We start from the raw sequence: 23,742 nt of genomic DNA on the forward strand, positions 1-23,742 counted from the left end.
GCCACAGTGCAGTACCAGAGCACAATATAGACTTTTTGTCCTTAATTCTAAATGCTTCCAAATCCAGACCATTTTTTTTAATGTCACCTACATGACACCACAAATAGAAGCTATACTCTGAACTTCATGTGACAGGCCAGTCAAAACACAGGTGCACTTAAAATGTTATGTAATGTCACCATCAGGATATATTCATAGGATATACAGGGGATATACATTGTACTGGTTAATTTTTATGTTAACTGAACACAAACTAGAGTCACCAGAGACAAAGGAACCTTAATAAAGAAAATGCCTCTATAAGACTGGGCTGTAGGCAAGCCTGTAGGGCATTTTCTTAATTAGTGGTTGATTGGGGAGGGCCCAGGCCATTATGAGTGAAGCCACCCCTGGGCTGGTAGATCTGGGTTCTATAAGAAAGCAGGGTGAACAGGCCATGAGGAGCAAGCCAGTAAGCAGCACCCCTCCATGGGCTCTGCATCAGCTCCTGCCTCCAGGTTCCTGCACTGCTTGAGTTCCTGTCCTGATGTCTTTTGATGATGGACTATGATGGAGAAGCATAAGCTAAAAAAAATCCCTTTCCTCCCCAAGTTGCTCTGGTCAAGGCGTCTCATCACAGCAATAGGAACCGTAAGACGTAAGCTGACTTTGCAGTGTCCATTCCCCTAGACATTTTTCATCAATGTAAGTATCTTAAAGTCTAAACAAACACATCTGAAACCTGAAACCATTCGGCCCCTAACATTTAAAATAAGAGATGGACTCTAGCTGCAATTGGGGTGTTCCAGATGGAATGCAGGATGGAGGGGTGAGGGTTTCATGGAGTGTACTGCTCATCTTTAGCTTAGAAATCTCATAAAGGCAGAAACAATTATTGAGTTGACCCAACCACATGCACCCCTTCCCTCCACACAGTCATCCCAGTCTCACTCTGGAAGTGACCCCGTGCCCTTGTCCTGGCCAATAACACAGACGTGGAAGTCTCTGGCCAGGAGCAAGTATTTACTTAGGGTTAAGATAAATAAACAGTGTATTTTAAGTCACATCCATAAAAATTACCAAGTCTTTGCTTCTGCCTCTGATTTTTGACCTGCACATGTCACTGTCATCCAGGGTATTCATTCTTTCAGTCTCCACACAGATCCAGTGGGAGATGGTTGTTCCCAGTGGTTGGAATTCCTGCCTGCTTGTTAACTTTACAGACATTTTCCTTCCTAAAACAGTCCCTTAGCATCAGCCTTGCACTTTTCCTTTCTGCCTATAGCATGCAGGTGCTGCCCACCTGCTGAGCTCATAGCTGGAAGCTCTGGTCATTGTCATTATTGCCTTTCTAACCCTCCAAAGGCCTTCCAGGGTCCTCCTCGGCTGCCACCAACCTGTGATTGATGGACTAACTGGTAGCCCTTGGCACCCATTTGGCTCGAAAGGGTCAATTCTAGAGCAAAAAGCAACGATGGGGCAGATAAACCTTTTAGAAGAGAGAGGCCCCTTCATAGCTAGTTTCCACACCCATGTGCTCTCAGCTCTCCTTCCTCACATACCTCTCCACAGTCCTGTTCCCAGTACACAAAAGGAAGGAAGGCATCTTGCCCCCTAGAATCTGACTGTGGTACAGAATAATCAGGAGAAAGTGCATCAAAGAGACAACACTTAGTTTTAATGAAAGCTAGCAGCTAGACTCTTCTACCTCTTGTGATAGTCAAAGACACTTTGCTACTGAGGAAGAGTCCAGAGAAAGCCTTGGTAAGAAGTATGGGAGTCATCAGCTGTCCATTTTGTGCAGGTATTAAATGTATGGCAAGGTTCTGCTCAACCCATTAAACAGGGTGGTGGTGGTGGTGGTGGTGGTGGTGGTGGTGGTGGTGGTGATGATGGTGATGGTGGTGATGATGATGAGATGATCATGGTAGTGATTATGAGGATGGTGGTAGTGTGGTGGTGGTAATGATGATTATGATGGTGATGATGGTGGCAGCAGAGCAGAAAACAAGTTCCAACTGAAACTTTTCTTTCTCTACAACCTTTCTGGGTGTGTTGATGGAAAAGGTGCAGTAAATGAGGGCTTGGCCAGGTTCTTTAAATTCCTGGGGACACCTTGGTGTGTACAACCTTTAGGGATACATCCCAGAGGTTAAGAAAACAAGTGAGCTTCCTGACTCACTTTCTATACAAAATGCCTCTGAAGGTCAGAAGTCTCTGTATCTTTGCTTTCAGGAAGCTCTCAAAATTACCTAACCACAAGGTGAGGAGCTGAATGGTCTCAAACATCTCCATCATCAGAGCACTGTGTTCATAACACAGAATCTAGAGTACTGATGAGTCCTCCCTAGTGAAGCTACACTGTTGCTCACTCTGTAAAGTAGCTTTCCCAACTCAGGTCTAGTGGGACCAGTACATACCAGTGATCAAGTCCTGCCTCACTCCAGCACTTGATCGTACTTTTTCATGGTTATCTGAACTAATGAGCTACAGTGGGGTCCCATTTATTTCATTATGATTTACAATTCTTTTAACTAATAAAACCACACTAGTCACAAATAATAATAATAATAATAAAGTAATAATAAAAATAATAAAAAACTATCAACAAGGTTTTACTTCTTTGATAAATATCAAATGTGTTGCTTTTATCAATTTATACCACTAAGAATTGTAACAAAAACATTCCAGTCCAGAAAAACATTCCAGCTTCTTCCTGTGCGTGGCCACAGTACATTAAGAGAAAACTCATTTTCATTTCCATTCATGATTCTTGTGTCAAAGGCATTCAAACAAAAGTACATTGAGATAAAACTGAGTCAACTCAGATGAAAAAGATGTTCAAGGTAAAAGTAGTAAAAAAACTTCTGAGTATTCTAAAGTATTTGCTCTTGTCTTTCTTAATGATCATAAGAATCGATGGTAAGTAAAGTTCATTAATGGCATTAAAAAGCAGTGTGTATTTATTTTATCATTTCTATGTGAAAAATAGCCTATCCTGGAAATTATAACTTTTGCAGCTATTTAACTTTATCATTAAAGGTTTCAAATGTTACCTTAAACGTCTGTTAAGAACAATACTACCTGTAGGTTCAATGCAATCTCTATCATCCTAATGACCTATTTTTGCAGAAACAGAAAAACTTAAGCTGGGTTTGGCCATACATACCTTTAATTCCAGTAATCTGGAGGCAAGATAATCATTTCAAGTTCAAGGCCAGCCTGAGCTACTTAGTGAGATTGTCTCTAAGTAAAACAAAACAGGGGAAAAAAAGAGAAATGCATGAGGAATGGAAAGGTTATCCTAAATTCTTATGCTATGTGCATGAACTCCTAGGTCTTGAGGACAATCTTGAAAGGGAAGAGCAAAGTTGAGGGGCTCGCAAAGCGAAGCTGCAATGTTCACAACAGCATAGTACTGTACTGTGAAGAGACAGGAATGTGAGCCACAGAAGTAGGAAAGGGGCTAGACACAGGCCGGTGAACACGTGGTGAAGAGGTTGTCCGTGTCTTAGGGTTTTGCTGCTGTGAACAGACATGATGACCAAGGCAACTCTTATAAGGACAACATTTAATTGGGGTTGCCTTACAGATCCAGAGGTTCAGTCCATTATCATCTAGGCAGGAGTACGGCAGCATCCAGTCAGGCCTTGTTCAGGAGGAGCTGAGAGTTCTACATCTTCATCTGAAGGCAGGCAGGATAAGACTGGCTTCCAGACAGCTAGGACAAGGGTCTTAAAGTCCATGCCTACAGTGAAACACCTACTCCAACAAGGCCTCCAAATAGTGCCATTTCCTGAGCCAAACATATTCAAACCACCATAGTCAACAGGGGTTCCAAGATCATTCAGCAGGGAAAGACTATTACCAGGAACTGACTCTGTACAGGCTAATAGAGGGTGCTTTCATTTTGTTTGGTTTGCCAGTGATTTTTTTTTTTTAGAGAATACATCAAAAGTACATGTAACAAAAGAAAGAGATGAACAGGAATTTAACAGAACTACATGTGTTTTGTGAAAATTATACTATTAACAAGTAAGAGATAAAATAGAAAAAACATTTGCAAAACAGAATAAGGAATTAGTATTCTAAATATAAAAAGGATAGCAACTCAATAACAAAACCAGATTTTAAAAAAATACTTGAATAACCAATGATATGCAAGTGGCCAATTCCTTTATAAAATTGTTCTCAATCATTCATCATCAGTTTCATAATGATATCACTGCATACCTGTTAGAATGGATGCTGAGGAGAAAACATCAGGAAATGAAAGGAAGGGAAATACTAAGTCTTGCTGAGGATGAAGAAAACTCATCCTGCTGCTGTGGAAGACTGGTTAGTGGGCCCTTTGTGTTATCTGCAGATTTCCATGGCTCCAGTGGTTCCCTGTCTATCCCAACATCTAGGACCCAACACAGAGCATTCAGGGCACCAAGTGGGAATCAACCCAAGTATCCATATGTGGATGAACCTACTTTGTCATCTTATCTTTATAAAAGACTAAAAGAACTAAATCTTGTAAGCTGACTGAAAAAGACAAATACCTTATTACTGAGATAACCAGAGTAGACAGATTCCTAGAGACTGAACATGGAATGGTCCCAGGGACACAAAGTAGGAGGTCGGGGGAGAGTGACTCATTGGGAACATAGTCTTGATGCTCACAAAGACTTGGGTGGAGGACACTGGTGATGGTTGTACAACCCTGCCGGCATACTTAATGCTACCCAACTGAATGCTTAGAAAGAAGTACCTTCAAGTGGTAAATTTTTTTACATGTTTGTCCACAGTAAATCATAAATATATTGAGGTGGTTTTTCAAGTCTCCAGATACTTGGATCTTCCATTTTCAGTGAGGGGGACACATGTAGCACTTTTTGCCTGTTTGGAATAACCTGCAAGTTGGAGATTCTTCCACTTCATTTTCCTTCTATTCACCCTGAAATGTACACCTTCCATACTCCTACAAGCTGATGCCTCTACTTCCAGGGCTCCCCCTGCCTTCCAGGGGCCCACCCTCTTTGGAAATACTTGCCAAATCATCCAGAGAGAATTGCAAGTTCCCTCTATGATGTTCCCTCAAAATTTTTCTAATTCCCTATTCAGATTGAATTGTTTCAGCACACAGGTAGCTGCTGATGACAGCATAGAACAGGAATATAAGCAGATATGGACTGTCTTTGAAGATGGAGAGGAGGACAGATTGCTTAGTGAGTCATTTGCCTTAGAAGCCCAAGGACTTGAATTCAATTCCCAGAACCAATCAAACCAGGCATGACGCTTGTAGTCACAACACTCTTGGGGCAGCAGGAGGATGCCTGGGTCTCACTGGCCAGAGGTCAAGCACAGTGGATGAGACCCTGGCTCAAAGGAGCAGGACAGAGTTTCAGAGGATGATACCCAAGGCTGACCTTTGAGCTCTGAATATACACATGTATACTTGTACTCATTCGTGAAGAAACCTAAATAAATAAAATGAGAATTCTTCTCTTACACTACGCAGAGAGTAGACAGGAGCTGTGGAGGTTTGAATATGCTTGGCCCAGGGAGTGACACCATTAGAAGGTGTGGCTTTATTGGAGTAGGTGTGGCCTTGTTTGAGGAAGTGTGTTATTGTGGGTGTGTACTGTAAGACCCTCATTCTAGCTCCCTGGAAGCCAGTCTTTTCCTTTCTGCTTTCAGAATTCTCTGCTTTTTTTCTGCCCATGCCTACTTGGATGGCAATTAAATGTTGTCCTTAAGAGTTGCCGTGGTCAGCCAGGCGGTGGTGGCGCACACCTTTAATCCCAGCACTTGGGAGGCAGAGGCAGGCGGATTTCTGAGTTCGAGGCCAGCCTGCTCTACAGAGTGAGCTCCAGGACAACCAGAGCTACACAGAGAAACCCTGTCTCTAAAAAATCAAAAAAAGAAAAAAGTTACCGTGGTTATGGTATCTGTTCACAGCAGTAAATCCATAACTAAGACAGGGACCTTTCCTTTCAGGTCCCAAAACAAAACAAAGAGTCCACACTTCATCCAGGCTGTAGCTCAGAGGAACAAGGGACTAATGGAGATGCCGTAGAACACCTGAGTTCTGTGCTCCTCTGACCATCCTGCTCTGTTGGAGCCAAGCACTAAATCTTACTGTCAATAACTTAAGAGCATTGTTTTATTGGTTATAAAACTCTCGTTCTCAAATACTTGCCATAGGTCCTGCCCATAAATGAAATGATCTTACACACATTTCTGCTACCCCCTGCATAACAAACCCCTGCCACTGTTCCAGTAACAGGAGGTGGAACACAGCTGTGTCATTAATGAACGATAGCAGATCCTAGCCAGTGACCTCCAGATGAAAGGCTCATTATTTCCTTACGGGTCTCCAGAGCCTTTGGTCCCCTAGCATGCCAGCAAGGGATTTGGACCGAGGAGCTGAAGCCTTGAACTATAAATTTTTTTTTTACGCAGTCCTTGATACAATTTAGAGCGATTACATTCTATTGTGCCAAGAATTCCTTATTAAAAATCAATTTAATTGTGCATACTCCATCTGGTCAGAATTATGGTCTTTTATGGGGGAGAAAACACGACTTCATATTTACCTGATATTCTATAGTTTAACAGTCTAACCGTGTAATTATGTAGAAACAGAGGCATTTCATAGTACTTAGAAATTAGTAATTAAAGACACTTTTAAAAATGTTTACCAGACTTCCCTTTGCTAACTTTGTGGCTTTGGGCCACAACAGTCAACTTGTTGAGTCATCTGAAGTTTGAATGGAAAGGAACAACAAAAAAGAAATAAAATCTGTAGTCACATGGCATACACTATATGCATTTGACATGATAATTTATTTGTTTTACTCTATGCCTTCTCAACTTCAGATTCTAGTCCTTTTAAATAAGAGCGTTCATATGCATGTTTTTATTTGAGGAATTTGGATAATAAATATTGCTTTTGACTGTCTGCTGGGCCAGATTCAACCATGCTAGAAAAAGATTGGAGTATGTTAGCTCAGAATATTACTAGGAAATATTTCCTTTTTTTCTTTCTTTCTTTCTTTTTTTTTCTTTTGGTTTTTGGTTTTCGATTTTTCCACACAGGGTTTCTCCATGTAGCCCTGGCTGTCATGGAACTCTCTCTCTGTAGACCAGACTGTCCTCGAACTCACAGAAAATCTGCCTGTCTCTGCCTCCCAAGTACTGGGATTAATGGCCTGTGGCACCATACCCCACAGGCAATATTTCAAACTAGAGTGGTGAGGAAGGCTTTTGTAGCCTGCTTCCCAAACCATAAGGGCCCTCTTCTCCTTTGACTTGACATTTGAGGAGAGTCTGAGGTTTTTTTCTCAATAAGTTTTCCATTTTGGAAGTGTTTTGTTGATATTACAGTCTTAAAGTATCCGCAGCAGATTAGTCATAGATACAGATTTGATATTTAATTGCCTTAATTTAAGTGTTTTAAAAATCACTTATTTGAAATGCATAGTTTACTGTTGATACCTGTGGCCTTTGAGGGTCGATTTCGTGTAGACCTGGTGCCTTGTCTTCTCTGTGTTCAGATTTTCTCACTGTGAGGTGGGAACAGGAGTTCTTAGGGTGGCAATGAAATTCAAGTGGGCTGATCCATCCGGGCTATTGCAAGGCCTCGGCATATTACAAGGATGTTACAAGGCATCCTCATAGTCCTTCTTTCCTTTGAAAAACTCAGATAGGGATCCACTCAGAAAGTAAGAATCCATTCTCAGGAAACAGTGAAGAATTAAGATGAACCTATCAGGTGCTCACTTGAAGGACTAGCAGTCTGTGCGCATTCATCACCACTATTTTCCAGCACTGAGCCAGCTCTGAAGTATGCTATCATGAATAAAACCCATATGACGTTTGGCCATATTGGAGTAGCCAGAAAATGCAAAATAAATAAATAAGTGTGATAGGCTAAGAGAAAGGTGAGTATAATGGGTACACAGAGGTTTTCGTCTATGCCATTTTCAAACGTTGAAGTCTCTCTTGTGTGCTGTGATAAAAATGGTGGCCTAAATAGTATTACCCCTAACTGCCTCTGCTTCTGCTCTGAGGTCAGCAGGAGGTCAGAGGGGTCAGCCTCTCGTGCTCTCAATTCAAATACATGTAAGAGCACTGTGTCATGTGCTCTTACAGAATCTGGATCCCACACACTGCACTCCCTTCTTATTGTTTACTTGTTCTATGGGGTTGCAGTGTTTGCTCCCATGTTTTCCCTGGCTAAGGGGGAGGAAACTCTTCCAGAGTTAAGACAGGGCTCTGTTTGGTTCCCCAATCATCTTTCACAGTCTCTGTTTCATTTTGGCTTCTCAGTCATATAACCTATCACACAGAACATCACCTGCAAGGAAGCTTCTAGAGTCCATCGACCCCCTACCCCCGTCATGTCTCATACCCCCTCCTCTGTATGCATCTTTCCCTTTTCCCCTTAGTTTTCCATCCATGTTTTTGAACTGCTTAATAATTCATAGATCTGCTGCAGTCACCTGAACTCCACCTAAGAGCTTTAGTGTCAGGGCTGAAGAGATGGATCCGTGGGCAACGTGTTTGCCAAGGAGTCCTGAAGACCGCACATAAGCTGTGAAGTGAGAGCCGACTCCACAGCCTTGACCTCACATGTCATACACAGCAAGGATCTGCTCACAAAGGGTCTCAGCTCCTGTGCCTTCATCCTGTCACCCACTGCCAGCAACACTGTACAAGGCAGCGTTTTTATAAACCAGTGCTTTTATCAATGGAAAATTAATTTCTAGAAACAGAATTTTAGAAAAAGAATATATTTGGGGTTTGTTTTTGTTTCTTTGTTTTTCTCTTAATTCATACTATCAGGTTAAATGGGGGCGGGGCAGGGGTACGCAGCAGTCTGTCTCTGAATGTGGTGTTTTTAATCCCAGTTCATTGTCTCAGAGTTGATGTGCAAACCACTGGATCATGCTGCCGTTGATTTCCTCAGTGAGTAATCAGCTGGCTAATTTAGCTCCTTATTCTCTATAGGACTCTTACCCCTTCTGTTCTCTTCCAGGCCCCTAGAAGGACAGGCCACCCCATTCCCCAGGCCAACACATTGGTTGCTGGCGGCGACCCAGAGCAGTGTGACCCACTGAGGTTGAGCAATGCAGTCGCCCCTCCAGACAGGAGCCTGTACAGTCAGCCCAGCCGACAGTTACTGTGCCTTTGGCAGTCAGGCAGGAGTTAGAGCAAAGAAGGAGCTTTCTCCGAGAAGGAAAAGCCATTTAATAAGTTTGGGTCAGTTTGCTCATAACAGCCCTATGTTTGAGGACCCAAACCCCAGGAGCTTGGCAAGCGGCAGTGCTTGGCAGGCCTCCCACCAACCCACCACGTCTGAGGCTGCCCAGCTCTGGGCTTTGGCTCGGTTCATTTAAGAGCATTCCTGGTTAACAAGAAAGTTAAAGCAGAGCAATCTTTTCTCCCATTAATCCAGAAGGGTAAAGCACAGTGGCCAGCAGACACTGAGAGCTTCGGGGCCAGGAGACAGACCATCTGTTTGCACTGAGGGTGGAGTTTGGTCTACAAATGCGAGAGCCAGTGGCCCACCAAAAATGACCTTGGTGTTCAGGAATTGGGTGGTGCTGCCTTTTATATATGAATTAACATTTGTATATGACTAAGTGGTGTGGAAGCCTGACTTTATAGTGTGTCAGAGAGGCATCGTGTACCTGTCTCACAAGTAAATAAAATAAAAACTAAGTCTGTTGATATAAATGTTTAAAAATACACTACATTTCCATACGCTTCCCTCTACCTATGGAAATCTTGCCAAAATGAAATCAAGTTTGAATTTTTAAAGGGGAAGAAACAAACAGCTCATGGGGTTTGAAATTACAAGGTGGACTGAAGGAGGAGACGAGACAATTTGTTTTGTGTATTTTGGGTTTCATTTTCCTCTACCAAAAAAAAAAAAAAATTCCAATCAAATAAAAAGGTCTAATCACCAGCGATGGACTGGTGATTGGAATGCAGATGAAAGGTTAAGAATGAGTTTGTTTACACTTGTCAGACCCCAGCAGCACCTGCAAATGATAAAAATGAGGATAAACACATCCAGACTGTGAGGAGCCAGGTCTGTGCCAGCTGAGCTGTGGACAGCAGCTGCTTTAGGGAGAGCTGTGGAGGGGGCGGGATGTCAAAGTTCCTGCTCTGAAGTGGCCACGGAGGCTTCACGGACACATCACTGTCAATCCAGACAAAAAGACAAGAACTCTCTTAAAAATGTTTTTCCCTTATTAGGAATTTTTACCGATGCAGGTGTCTTGGACATACTAAGTTTGTCCTAGCTCTTTAAAACAACTCTTCAATAATTTATTTTTATAACAGATGGCTGTTTGTAGGCTTAACCATATGAAATTGCTGAATTCATTCCCAGTGCTACACTGGCCCGGTAAGGCTCGGCCATGGTTACAGCTGCGTGGCTGCAGGTAGATTGTTATTATTTTAAGGGATGAAGCTTTCTGAGCCCCGTCCTGTTCAGACAGTGACCACATAGTCCCAGTTTGGCACACCAAGCTAGCCTAATACACCCAGGGTTTTTCCACAATGTGTTATGGACAGTTGGGGTCAAGTGAGGTCATTGTTGGGGGGCCTTCCTGGGTGGTATAAAGGGGTTAAACAGGCTCCTTGACCTCCCGACCACTCCGTGACAATTAGCATCATCCTCCATCAGGAGGTGACCATGAAGCTCTCCATACACCGTGAAATGTCTCCTCCTCGGTAACTCTCCCTAGTTGGAAACTGCCTCAGTTATATAAACAAAACACGGATGTTTTGAAAGCTCAAAGCACTTCGAGAAAGGCATATGTGAGCCTCCCCTTGCTACTCAGAACTTTCGGGAGATGACAACCACATATAGAGTTTATACCTATGCTTTGTAGCCATGACCTTTGGATGTGGGCTTTGCTGGGTTAGGGGGGAGGGTCTTAAGTTTAGGTTTAGATTTTGTTATTGTTTTGAAGGTTTGTTTTGTTTTGTTGCTGGGTTTGTCTTTTTGAGTGGGTAGAGTCTTGGCTGGGTAGTCCAGCTGACCCCCAAATTCTGAAGCACGGGACTTTCCAAACTTCCCTGTTTTGCAACTTGATTTTTCTTTTCCTTGATGCATCTGGGAGCTTTTTTTATGACAGCCGATGCATATGGCTTTGTATAGCTCTTCAAGATGGATTATTGTGCTTATTTAAACAAATGGGTATTGTATAGCAGCCATTATACAGTGTGTGCAGGTTCTATGTTTCAGATAATGTCAAAGCAAGCACTTTTATATTTTTATGTTGAGTGCCACGTGACTAAAGCTGTAAGATTTAAATAACTAAGTGAAATCCTCAAGTCAAAGGAAAGTGCTTCTAACACTTGGCAACAGTGCGAGCAGCTAGTCCTTCACCTTGTCAGATGTCTGTCTGTGTCCACTAGGTTTGTAAAAGATGATAACCTTGGGCAGGGGAGGGGCTTGTTTAATTAAAAATGAAATTCCAAGCCAGACAGTGATGGCACATACCTTGATTCCAACACTTGGGAGACAGAGACAGGCAGACTTCTATGAGTTCAAGGCCAGCCTGGTCTACAGAGCAAGTTCCAGGACAGCCAGGGCTACACAGAGAAACCCTGTATCTGGGGGAGGGGGGAGCTGGGGGCAGAGAGAGAGAGAGAGAGAAAGAGAGAGAGAGAGAGAGAGAGAGAGAGGGAGGGAGGGAGGGAGGGAGGGAGGAAGGAAGGAAGGAAGGAAGGAAGGAAGGAAGGAAGGAAGGAAGGAAGGAAGGAAGGAAGAAAGGAAGGAAGGAGGAAACGGGAAAGAAAAGATAGGGAAGGAGCAGGGTAGGTCTGATCCTGCTGACTTGTAAGACAAAGTTAGGAATTTGGCTTTATTTTCCTAATGCTTTCTCTCATACCTTTAAAACTCTCCCTCTTGTATGTAATACATGTTTCAGGTTTGGCATCTGCTGTGTGTCCTGAACTTTAACCAGTGTAACACACATACAGTACCACCCCCTCATCTCTTTGCATTGTCAGGCTTTGATTTGTCTTTAGCTTTGCTGGCTTGCTAAAGTCCTTGTCACGCCGCTGCTCCACCGACACTTCTAAACTTTAGCCACCAGCCTCTGTTCTGAGGTCCCACTGGAGGGAAGCAGGGAGCCGGCTTCATGGCTTCCTTTGGACGGCTCTCTCGTTGAATATATTGGATTAATTTTATAGCATTTCAAAATTGAATGAAGCTGGGGATGAAATCAGTGACATAGAGCATATACTCCACAGGCACGTGGCTGTGGGCTGGAAGGACGCCAGCCACTGTAGTCAGTAAATAAATAAACACATTAACTCCTGTGTCAGCCTACTTGAATGTTGACTGATCCACTTCTATCTGCTGTTCCCTTTCCCAAGACAGAGGATCCATCTTTTCATTTGCACAGTGAGGTTTTAGAAATTTTTTAATACTTTTTATTGTTTTGATATACCTTAAAAATTCTGTGGCTCAGAAAAATAATTTAGCAGTAAAGGTACTTTCTGCCAAGACTCACCCACATGGTAGAAGTTCTAAATTCTGTCCAGGCACCCACATGGTAGAAGGAGAGAACCACCTCTATCAAACTGTCCTCTGACCACCACATATGTAACCTGCTTCCAAACACGTCTGAAAATTAAATAGATTAAAAATGGTTTTGTTATTTATTTTTGTCATTTTTAAAGGTTTCTCTTTCTCTTAAGGTATCTTTAATCCTTTTCATAATATTGTTTTTTTAAATATTTATTTTTATTATTTCTATATAGGTGTGTGTGTGTGTGTGTCCACAAGTGTATATACATGCTTACAGAGGCCAGGAAAGGGCCTGGACCTAGAGTTACAGGTGGTTGTGTGCAGCCCGACATGAAGACTGGCAGCCAAATTTGGGTCCTTTGCCAAGTACCTTTAATCACTGTCCCATCTCCGGCCCCATCACACATTTTTTTAAAGCCTACCCCATCAATCCCTGGCTGTTTTTTATCAATATCAGTTTGTTTTTGTTTCCATTTCTGTGTCTTTAGTCTCTTAGCATCAGCCTTTTCCTATTCAATACCTTCTTTGTTGTCTTACAAATTTAATGTTATCAAAGAAAAGTCACATTTCATAGATCCTGCAGGCTCACTGAGAATCTTAGACTTTTCCTTTTTGGCTGGTCCCAGTCCTGTGTGAGGTTTTTGTTGTTGTTGCCGTCATCCATGCTCTGTTGATTTTTTTTTATTTTTAGGTCCTTGGGGAAGAAGTGTCACAGTTGTCCCAGGATGCTTTCTCATGGAATTTTGATTCTTTTCCACTGCTCACCTGTTACAGATCTTGCTGCCTTTGCTTCCTCTTGGGGGAGGACTCCTGTGATAGCACAGTGGGTCTCCATGCATCCTGAGTTTTCTACGGAACGACCAATCCTCATCAGCGTTGATTGCTTCTTGTTTTAGTCCATGTTCTGTTGCTGTGGAGTTACCATGACCAAGACAACTCTTATAAAGGAAAACATTTAACTAGGGCTTGCTTTTAGTTCCAGAGGTTTAGTCCATTATCATCGTAGCAGGAAGCATGGAAGAATGCAGGCAGGCAGGCAAGCATGGTGCTGGAGAAGCAGCTGAGAGTTCTACATGCAGACCCATAGACAGCAGGAAGAGAGAGACTCTGAGCCTGGCTTGGGCTTTTGAACACTCAAAGCCTACCCCCAGTGACACACTTCCTCCAACGAAGCCACACCTTAGTCCTTTTGAAGCAGTGCCACTCTGTGATGACTAAGCAGTCACTATATGAGCCTATGGGGCCATTCTTATTCAAAATACTATAGTTGCCATTTGCTTTCTTGATATCATTCTGATTAAGATGGAATTATAGTTTAATTTGTATATCCCTGAAGGCTGAAGTTGCTGTTTTTTCTCATGTGTTTACTGACCAGATCCTCTTGAGAATGATCTGTCCAGTTAATTCAGTTTCTTATGCTACCATAAAAGATGATTTGAGCATGCTTGTTTCTTATCATTGTGTGTTGGCCTGTGCTTGACGTGGAGGGCAGCCAGTCAAGGAAGTAAATATTTTGTCAACTAAAAACACACATGACCAACAAAAGAGTTTCATGGATTTTTATTATTTATAATCTTTATCTACAAAGAGACACCATAGCTATCAAATCAACTTTATGGGGGGAAATGCATGAAGTTAAGATTCTTTCAGTCAATTAAAAAGTGTTAACACAGAACGTATTTGGTATAAGTTCATTTCCTTGTAAACATGGTGTCTATAACCTCTCAAAGTTGATGCAGCCTTAATATAAATTTTCCTTAAGATACTGATATTTATGATATTGGAAATTTATATTCCTTGAAAGGACAACTGTCACACTGCTAGCATGCAGTCTCCCTCTACAGCTGTGTCCAGCTGGTGGTCCACATTCCCAGCTACTTCTCCAGTGAGGGGAAACATTTAGGTCAATATTGATATAAAACTTGACGAACTTTGTTCTCTTCCAGCTTTGGTTCGCCTTCGTTAATGGATTTTCTGGGCAGATTTTATTTGAGCGCTGGTGCATCGGCCTGTACAATGTGGTAAGCATTCCCCTTCCTGTCTGATAGCGTGGAGGACTTCAGGGGCATTCCTTTACTGTGTATGTCTGGGAAGTGTATCTAAGCCAATCATCTGTGTACTTAGCAGGCAGCACAAATATATCTTTAGGGCCTTTGTTGCTGCCACACATCCTGCAGAAGCCCAAACTCTCCACACATGGTTTCAATCATAGCAGATCATTCTTGAGTAGCCCCATGAAATTATTAACCCATATATCTTAGTAATGGACTCTAGCTAGCCCCTTGCTAAATGTCTCTGCAACATTTTCAAGGAAAAATTTCTGTCCTGCATCTAAACTCAATCCATTTTGTAACATAACTTCTGAATTCTTAAACATAGATATGAACCATGAATATATGACCTAGTGAGATTTTTGCCCTTTTTGGAAGAATGTCTTTGAATTCTGAGGGTTTTTTAAATAATTAATTGATGAATACATCCAAAAGTCAAAACCAAGTAGAAACTATAATCTAAAATGCCTAGTTTTATTGTTCCCCTTCTCTTTAGAGAAAAACAAACTAAACCAAAGTGGCAGTCATTGCTAAGTGCCATAGCTACTCATCTGTGAGTCACTGTAGAGATTCATCTCTTGAGTTGCTTTCTCCTACTGCTTGGAGCACCAGTTCTAGCTTCTTGCAGCTCATGAAGTTTAACCTCTGAAGTAGCTGCTCCGGGGAGGTGTATAATGGTGGGAGTGTGGCTCAACCATCTCACGGTACTGTGTGCATTTCTGGCTCTGAACTCACATCCCGCAGTGCACTTTTCTCAGTAGCTGCCATATTGGCTATAACATGCTGAACACACAGTGTGACCTGGGCACACACAGTGTGACGTGTTTATATGACTTTTAGGTGAAGAGGATCAGGTATATGGGCTCAGACTCTGGCAAGACTAAGTTCTGGTTTTGATAAGTTAGTTGGCTGTATGGCCCACTGCAGAGTGTGTTTCCTGCTTGTCCAGATCCACTAAAAGGTGAACAGGAGAGAGAGAAAAGCTGAATTAATGTGCTAAGAATCTCCTCTAACTATCTCCCCCAAACATATGGCTCAAGGGCCTTGCTTCTATGTCCTCCCTGAGGAGGGACTGGGGATAACTAGAAAATCTAGGACCGGAAGCAATATAGAAACCCGTCAGCACACCTAACTCAACCATGAAGCCGATCTCCTGGAAGCTGTGCTTTAGAGTTGAGGAATGCCTAGGATGAATGTCACCATACTGCATAAGTTGGATTTAGCCCAATTTTCATGCCCAGGTCTTTAGGGCAAGATGGTTTTCTTAGCTCTGGGTAACCCTAGGAAATTCAAGTTAACCCAAGAAATGTTATGTAATGGAGTAATCAAATGAGCTGGGATAGGCTGAAGCATGAAGTTGATCAAAGCAAGGGCCGCAGTCCACTCACAGGAAAGAAAAGCAAGGGCTTGTTTTTGAAAAATGAAGATTCCCGAGGCCCACAGTCACTCAATAGAGAGTGCCTCAGAGATAGGCATCCTTTTAAGAGAATGCTCCTGGAGATTGCTGTGTTCATGAAAGGTTAAGAACCACTGTGACCTTTAATGTATATGGCTGGGAGTATGTTTTGTGTATACAGTGCCCCACCAATAAAGAAGAGGACTCTGTACCAGAGAAGTCAATTCTGAGGTGAAATGACCATGGATTACCAGAGTCTGTAGAATAGGTATTAAAGGTGCTGGAGCCTTTTCTCCAAGATGGCACCAAAAGTGAAGAAGGAATTTCCTGCCCCTCCCAAAGCCAAAGCTAAAGTGAAGGTCTTGAAAGCTAAGAAGACTGAAAAGTGTCCACCGCCACAGAAAGAAGATCACATCACTCACCTTCTGGTGGCCCAAACCAGGAGGACCCTGTGGCTCTGGAGGCAGCCCAAACATCCCTGAGAGAGCACACCCAGGAGAAACAAGCTTGACCACTGTGCCATCATCAAATTCCCCCTGACCACAGAGTCAGCCATGAAGGAGATAGAAGACAGCAACATGCTTGTGTTCATTGTGGATGTCAAGGCCAACAAGCAGCAGATCAAACAGGCCGTGAAGAAACTCTATGACATCGATGTGGCCAAAGTCAACACCCTGATAAGGCCTGACGGCGAGAAGAAGGCAGCATAGGTTCACTTGGCTCCTGATTATGATGCTCTAGATGTTGCCAACAAGATTGGGATCATCTAAACTGAGTCCATATAGCTAGTACACTTTTTTCACATTACAAAAGTGGGTACTGGAACATTATAAAGGTGCAAGGGTATGCTGGGAGGTGCTGGGCATGCTGTAGTACTGGGGGTGCTGGGTGGTACTGGGGATACGGTAGGAAAGGTGTTTCTCTTTGCAGGAGACCAGGAGTCCTAGAATCTCTCACACTAGAAGCCCCAAACCTTTTGAGAACATGAAGGTATATTATTCATTTGTGGGTACCATAACAAAATATCAAAGGCTGAACACTTTATAGAGAAAACAGGTTTAGCTGATCACAGTCTAGGAAGCCAAAAGTCCAAGACTGGCCAGCACTACTTGTTCAACCCTGGTGAGTTTCTTCCCTAATCACCTTGCATTAGGTCGTACCTCTTAAAGGTTCAACCACCCCAGCACCCTCACACTGAAGACCAAGTCTTTAGCCATGAACTTTGTGGAAAACACACTTAGATCGTATGCAAATTATACTAGAGTTCTTCCATGGCAATTATTTTGGTGAGGAATATGAAAAAAATGAAATTAAAGAAAAATTACAAAAAGAAACCCAAAGAACTCTTCTAGCTGTCCTTCATTTGGATTACTTGATTATTAATACTTTGCTTTCATTTGCTGTCTCTCTCCAAGCATGTGCTCATCTATACGTGTAAAGACACATGCTTCACACACACATACACACACACACAAACTCTCTCTCTCTCTCTCTCTCTCTCTCTCTCTCTCTCTCTCTCTCTCTCTCTCTCTCTCTCTCCACTTCCGTGAAGTGTAATGATTAAATTGGAAAACCTGAGCATAGCTCTGTTTTGTAAATTTGGGAATCCATAATTAATTTTGTTGCTATTGTCCCAATAATGTCCTATTATGCAACTCGGTTCCAGTCCAGAGCCAGAGACTTTCTATAAGGGGCAATCTGTGAGATGTAAAAACATTTACAGTATTTCTTTCTTTCCTTTTCTCATCCTACACCATTATTCTTTAATGTTTGATTCCTCAGGCAGCTAATGTAATTCCTTGTTCTTCAGTTTGCCACACCCTGTTAAACAGAATGAAACAGACTAGATTTTGCTTGTCCTTAAAGACGGAGCTAACTATGTCACATTAGATTCTCATTACATTAGTTGCCTGCCTGTGATATCACTTTCTGAGGCTTCTGTTTCTCCAGTCAGCTACAGACTGAGCCTCTCAGAAGTAAGATTCCCATGTTGCTAAGACCTTATGGGTGTAGTGTTGGCATTACTAAGACACAGTCTCACGGAAACCTCTCTGATCCTCTGACTCTTACTGTCTTTCTGTCCCTCTTCATGACTATTCCCTGAGCCTTTGATACAGAAGTGTTTTGTATAGTCATTGGAACTGGACTCCACAACTGTACGTTGTGGTTAGTTGTGGATTTCTATACTGGTCTCTATCTACTGCAAAAAGAAGTTTCCTTGATGAAGGGTGAAGAATGCACTTACTTATGGAATAAGTATTTAGATTATGCTGGTTTAGTAAGTTGGCTGTTGTAGGTTCTCCTCCAAGATCCATAACCTCACTATCCCTGGGTAGTTGGCTAGGTTAAGTACAAGGCATGATGTCTGTCATGTTGAGTTAGCCTTAAGTCCAATTAGAGAGATGTATGCCACTACTGCAGCTCATGGGGCCTCACCCCACACATAGAACTACAAGCAATAAGGAACATTGAGACCCAGAGAAATGGTCTTTCCCAGGGAACAGCATTCCATTGAGATATCTGATACCAATGGTCAGCCCTGCAAACATATGTATACAAGTAACATTATACAGACTAAGCAGGTTGTATTTAAGAATACACAGACACACACACATACATGCATATCAACAATTTAAAAAAGAGATCATAAATCTAAAATCTAAAAGAATGGTCATTGGGAGGATTTTTGGATTGGAATGATGAAAGAGAAAGGGGAAATGATGTAATTCTAATCTCAAAAAATAAGTTTTAAAGTAAAATACCAGGGGAAAAAAACCTTAAGTTTTAATTATTTTCATGGTAGCATATTATTATGACAGCTCTCTTTTATTAATAGTTATCACTGTTAATCTTAATTGTGCCTAATTTAAAACTTAAAATTTATAATAGGTGTATATGATCATATATGATTGTTTATCCAGAAAACCCAGAAGAAACCAACAGAAAGTACTAGAAATAGAGAATCACAGAAGACTCAGATAAGACATTTTTTCTGTTCTAGTAATCAGTATTTCTATTTTAAAGTCTACCAATGGGCTCCTAAATACTGAAAAAATATGAGAACTCCTTTCAGAAAACAATTAAACACATCTGCGGCTGGGCAGAGTGGCACGTGCCCAAGTCCCAGCTTCATATGAGGCTGAGGCAGGGAGAACCATTTGGGCTCAAGATTGGGGACCAGCCAGGTCACATTGTATGATTGTCTCTCACGTGTTTTTACATTAAAAATTACATAGTTGTAATTTTATAGTATATGTATCAAAAAAATCCCAAGTCTTAATGAAAGATTGAAAATCACTTGGATTTCCTAGAACCTTGTGTAATCCTGGCTACTGCAAGGCTGAGGCAGGAGGATCTTAAGTTCATTCTACCTGTGCTGTGGAGTGAGTTCAAGGCTGGACCAGGCAGCTTCTTAAGACCTGTCTCAGTATTCAACAGTAAAATAAAAACAGGGCTGGGGATTCCATTTGGTGGTAATGCCCACCGTGCAGTATCTCCAGCACCACTAAAAAAGAACAAAGAAATAAAGACTTAAAACTAGGATTTAGATAGGAAGTGTACTGTTTTATTTAAATATGGGAAAACATTACCAAGTCATCACTTCATAAGTTAATATATACATTTACCTGATGCAAACAGGCTTGAGGGGCACAGGAGGAACTGTGTTACCCTGTAAGTGAAATAAAGGAGTTCTTGAAACCAGCTATGCAAAACACATTTAGAAGAGGTTGTAGAGTTTTACTATCAGACTAGCCCCGAAATCACCATCAAGAGCAGTATATTCCTTATGGACACAGAGTCAGAGACTATAGAGTTGGGTTCCATTTTCAGAGTCTAGAACAATACATCGGAGTCTAATAAACCTTAATAGTGACTTTTTAAAAACTTCATGGCAAAGTGTGAATTAATTGTGTTTTCACATCTGGCTCATTATCTGTGGGGGAAAAGTGAATTTTTAGCTTATACCCCATAGGAAAATAAATTCCAAATGGGAAAAATAAAACCATGAGACTCCCCTAACACGATCCTAAAAAGTATGCATAAGCTCGGGGTGGGAAAACTGTCAACAAGTCGACGGTCAAAGCTGGTTTCAACCACTTTTTAAACGCCTTTAGGTTGCAAAGGAAGCCATTTTTGGAAAAAAAAATCTAATAGGCAATGAGCACAACTTAAAGACCCAAAGAACTAGGGACTCAAAGAACTCTCAGAAACATAACCATGCATGGAAAGCAGAAAGGGGACCTAACTAAATCTTGCTCGAAGTATCGGATCCAGATGGTCGACATGTGTAGACTCCCTGGTACACAGGGACATGTAAAAGAGTTAATATCTGACTTTTTCGAACGAGAGAATAATAAATACCGAATAAAACCACCACAGATAGGAAAGCTGGCAAAAGGTCACTCTTGTTCTTTGCAGAGGGAAATATAAAAGATTGGAACCCTTTTTAGAACGCAAGCAGGCAACAACATATAAAATTAAAACTACATGTTTTCTTTTATGCCCAGCAGCTTAGGCCCATGGGAAAAAGCAAAGCATATGTTGTACCCTAGTATGGATGTTTGATACATGGATGAGGTAACAAAAAGAAAGGTAGAATCAAAATGAATATGGATGGATTAATAACTCAACTATGGCACATCCCTACTGTGAGTTGTTATGTGAACACTAGAGAACACTAAAAAGACCACATTAGTGTTAAATCCAAGGGGTTTGTGGGACTTTCTGTGATTTATTGTTTAGCAAAACAAGTATGAAGATAAATGTGTGTAAGTAACACCTCCGTTTTGTTGAAAAAAAAAAAAAGCATCAACAACAAAACTATGATTCCCCAACCAGTGTACATAGGTGAGTGCAGTATACTTAAAGGATGTATGGCACAGCTTGCTGGTGATGAGGGGTAAAGAGGGCTTGGAGGACATTGAGATTCAACCAAAAGAGAAAAAGAAAAAGCTAGCTGGGTCCAAGCTGGTATACGCTCGATGCATGGCCTGATGCCGAAGAGCAGAGATGAAAGCAGGCGCCCAAAATGCATGCAGAGCTCCAGAGACAGTCCTTGGCCTCTCCTCCTTTCTCCTTTCTCCTTGGGAAAGGGGGGAAAGGGGGGAAAAGAGGGTAAAGGGGGGAAAGGGGGGGAAAGGGGGAAAGGGGGGAAAGGGGGAAAGGGGGAGAAAGGGGGGAAGGGGGAGAGGGGGGAAAGGGGGGAAAGGGGGGGGGGAAAGGGCATTTCACTGCTCAGTTCTCAGTCTCCAAGTAGCTGGTGTGGGTTTAGAATTCTCTTAGCGGGGATTGTTAGATCCCATGGCTGCAGAGCTGGCTGGCTTTGTGGATATGGATTCCATCCAAGCAGAGGATAAATTATGAGCCAGTCTCTTTGAACTTGCTAGAACCGAGTGAGAGAGTGACCCATGGGCCACAGGTGCCCCGAAGTGAAATGGCACATTGCTGCCAGACCTATCTTCAGCATCCAGCTTTATTTTGCAACACAGAAGCTTGGTCCCAGCTGACCCTGAGGAAAACAGGTGAAAGTTCACACCTCAAAGGCACTCCCTCTGCCTCCAGTGCCCGGAGATGATTTCTGTGGGCTCCTTTCTTCTTTGTACTGTGTCCTCAGCCAACCGCGTCCTTTGTGAGCAGCAGGCTTCCCCCAAAACACGTTGTCAATTCCTGAGAGTTTTAGAAGGGTGCTGTTCTCAAAGGAGGTCCCAGAAGCACCCATTGTCCACAGTCAGCATCATCTTGCAAATCCTATCGGTCCCATGCTCTGCAAGACCCATGCGCTGATGCAGAGTCCCTTTGCTCAATGGTGCCATGACCTTCTCTCCAAGCAACCTTGCCAAGCCCCCACACTTCACATGCTGCATTTGTGTCCCACTGTGGTCACAGGTCACCTCCTCTGCAGGAGACATGGGGCCTCAGAAGCTTTCTGGCCTTTCTTCCTCTCTGAAGAAGTGTCCAAATTCTCAGCGTTCCACACAGTGTCTGCCCCCATCTCATTCAGCGTGCCCTGCCCTTGAGTGAGTAAATGGATGGACTGCTAGTGCCTCCTAAAACCTGAGGAGGGAGGGAGTCGAAGGTTACAACTCATGCAGCCAGCATCAGCAGGAAACCTGCTGCTCCCAGGAGCTAAGTGTAGTACACAGTTATGGCAAGTTCTACAACAGGAGGGCAGCTGGTCACCAATGAGTTCTTAGCTCATCAGGAATTTATGTTTTTAGCGGTCCGTGCATTCATTCACATGGATTAAGAGTTTAAAAGAAGTGACTTGTTTATTTCTTTTGTTCTGTTTGGAGGATGTTTGCAGGCTGATGTTTGTGCAGCCTCAGGTTTGGACTTGACTGTGAAAGTTAAGTCATCACTGGCCGAGCTGAAACCTTGGCACAGTGGGAAGCAGACAGGCTCTGATTAAGGGCTCATTGTCTCTGTACAGATCTTCACGGCATTGCCGCCCTTCACTCTGGGGATTTTCGAGAGGTCTTGTACTCAGGAGAGCATGCTCAGGTTCCCACAGCTTTACAGAATCACTCAGAACGCAGAAGGCTTCAACACTAAGGTAAGGAAATGCTGTGGAGAAACAACTATCACCTATGGAAGGCATAGCCCTCCTTCTCTTTCAGCTCTGATCACCTGGCTGTGAGGTAAGTGGTGTTTGACAGAGGGCATTGGCTGAGCCCCTTCATATCCGGCCGGCCCTGTGATGCAGAAATACTTCCCTCAAGTCCAGCCAGCTACAAGCCTGATTTACTGGTTTTAACTTTGTGTGTGAGGTATATGCACATTTGTGGAGGGAATGCACACACATGCAGGCGCATGCAGAGGCCAGAGGAAAATATTGGGTGTCTCTATCTGTCTTTCTCCGCGGTATTTTTTGAGACAGGGTCTTTCCCGGAGCCTGAAGCTCACTACTTAGGCTTCCTGTCCTGAGAGCTCTCATCTGCCTGCCTCTCCCCGACACCCAGTGCCAGGTTTATAGGCATGCCCAGTTAGTTCTGATTTTTACATGTGCAGAGCATTCAAACTAAGGTCCTTTCATTTTCTTAGAACTCAAAATATTTCCTATTTTAGAGGCCTTTTCAGGGCAAGGGTAGAATTTGGAATACTAGCATGTATAATACGTTTTGGAGATGGTGTCAAGTCTAAATATTGAACAAATGCTCAACAAGTTTTGGATTTTGGAGTATTCAGGATTTGGTGCCTTCAGATCAGAGATGTTCAACCTGAATAGATTATCCTGAGGAGACCCAGATGGAGGCTGGACCATCTATAAAACAGATGGAACAGTCTGGAATACCAAAATGGGCCCGTCATACAGGGCTCTGTCCCATGCATGCTAACAGTGGCAGTGCAGTTGGGTGCTACTGTCTGAAGGGCAGCCACGGGTCTCCCCTGAAGAGGAGGGAGGATGTGAGCCGACACCTGCCGTGGCGCGGTGTGGGATGCGGTGTGGCGCGGTGTGGGATGTAGCCATGGCGCGGTGTGTAGGCGGGGTGCAAAGCTGCAATGAACCAGCTCGGCGGGCTGTTCCCAAGCAGATGTGGCTGATCATTAACTGTCATGGCTGCCTCGTCCTTGGGCATGTTTAATAGGCAGATCCAGGAAGGGATAAAATAAAAAGCATCCCGTTGGCTCTGCCGTCTTCCACACACGGTGACTGACCTGATCAGCCGCTGTTTCCCGAGTCTCTTAGCGGGCAGTTAGAGGCTTCTTCTCCACACCGCTTTCACAAGTCAAGTCTGTGCTCTGCTGTTGCCTCTGTCAGGGTGACAGGGAAG

At 42.9% G+C, this 23,742-nt stretch overlaps 1 protein-coding gene and 1 pseudogene across 1 annotated transcript in view; both read left to right on the top strand.

Annotated features, from left to right (window-relative positions):
- Atp8a2 (ATPase phospholipid transporting 8A2) overlaps positions 1-23,742 on the top strand; it is a 427,564-nt gene that overhangs the window by 263,264 nt on the left and 140,558 nt on the right. The window contains exons 27-28 of the mRNA XM_052190506.1: positions 14,470-14,544; positions 22,401-22,523. Coding sequence (XP_052046466.1) covers positions 14,470-14,544; positions 22,401-22,523 — 198 coding nt within the window. The remainder of the gene's footprint in view (positions 1-14,469; positions 14,545-22,400; positions 22,524-23,742) is intronic.
- Positions 16,270-16,751, top strand: LOC127690933 (60S ribosomal protein L23a-like; annotated as a pseudogene).

The sequence above is a fragment of the Apodemus sylvaticus genome, chromosome 8 (assembly GCF_947179515.1).
Source record: "Apodemus sylvaticus chromosome 8, mApoSyl1.1, whole genome shotgun sequence".
Taxonomy (NCBI): domain Eukaryota; kingdom Metazoa; phylum Chordata; class Mammalia; order Rodentia; family Muridae; genus Apodemus; species Apodemus sylvaticus.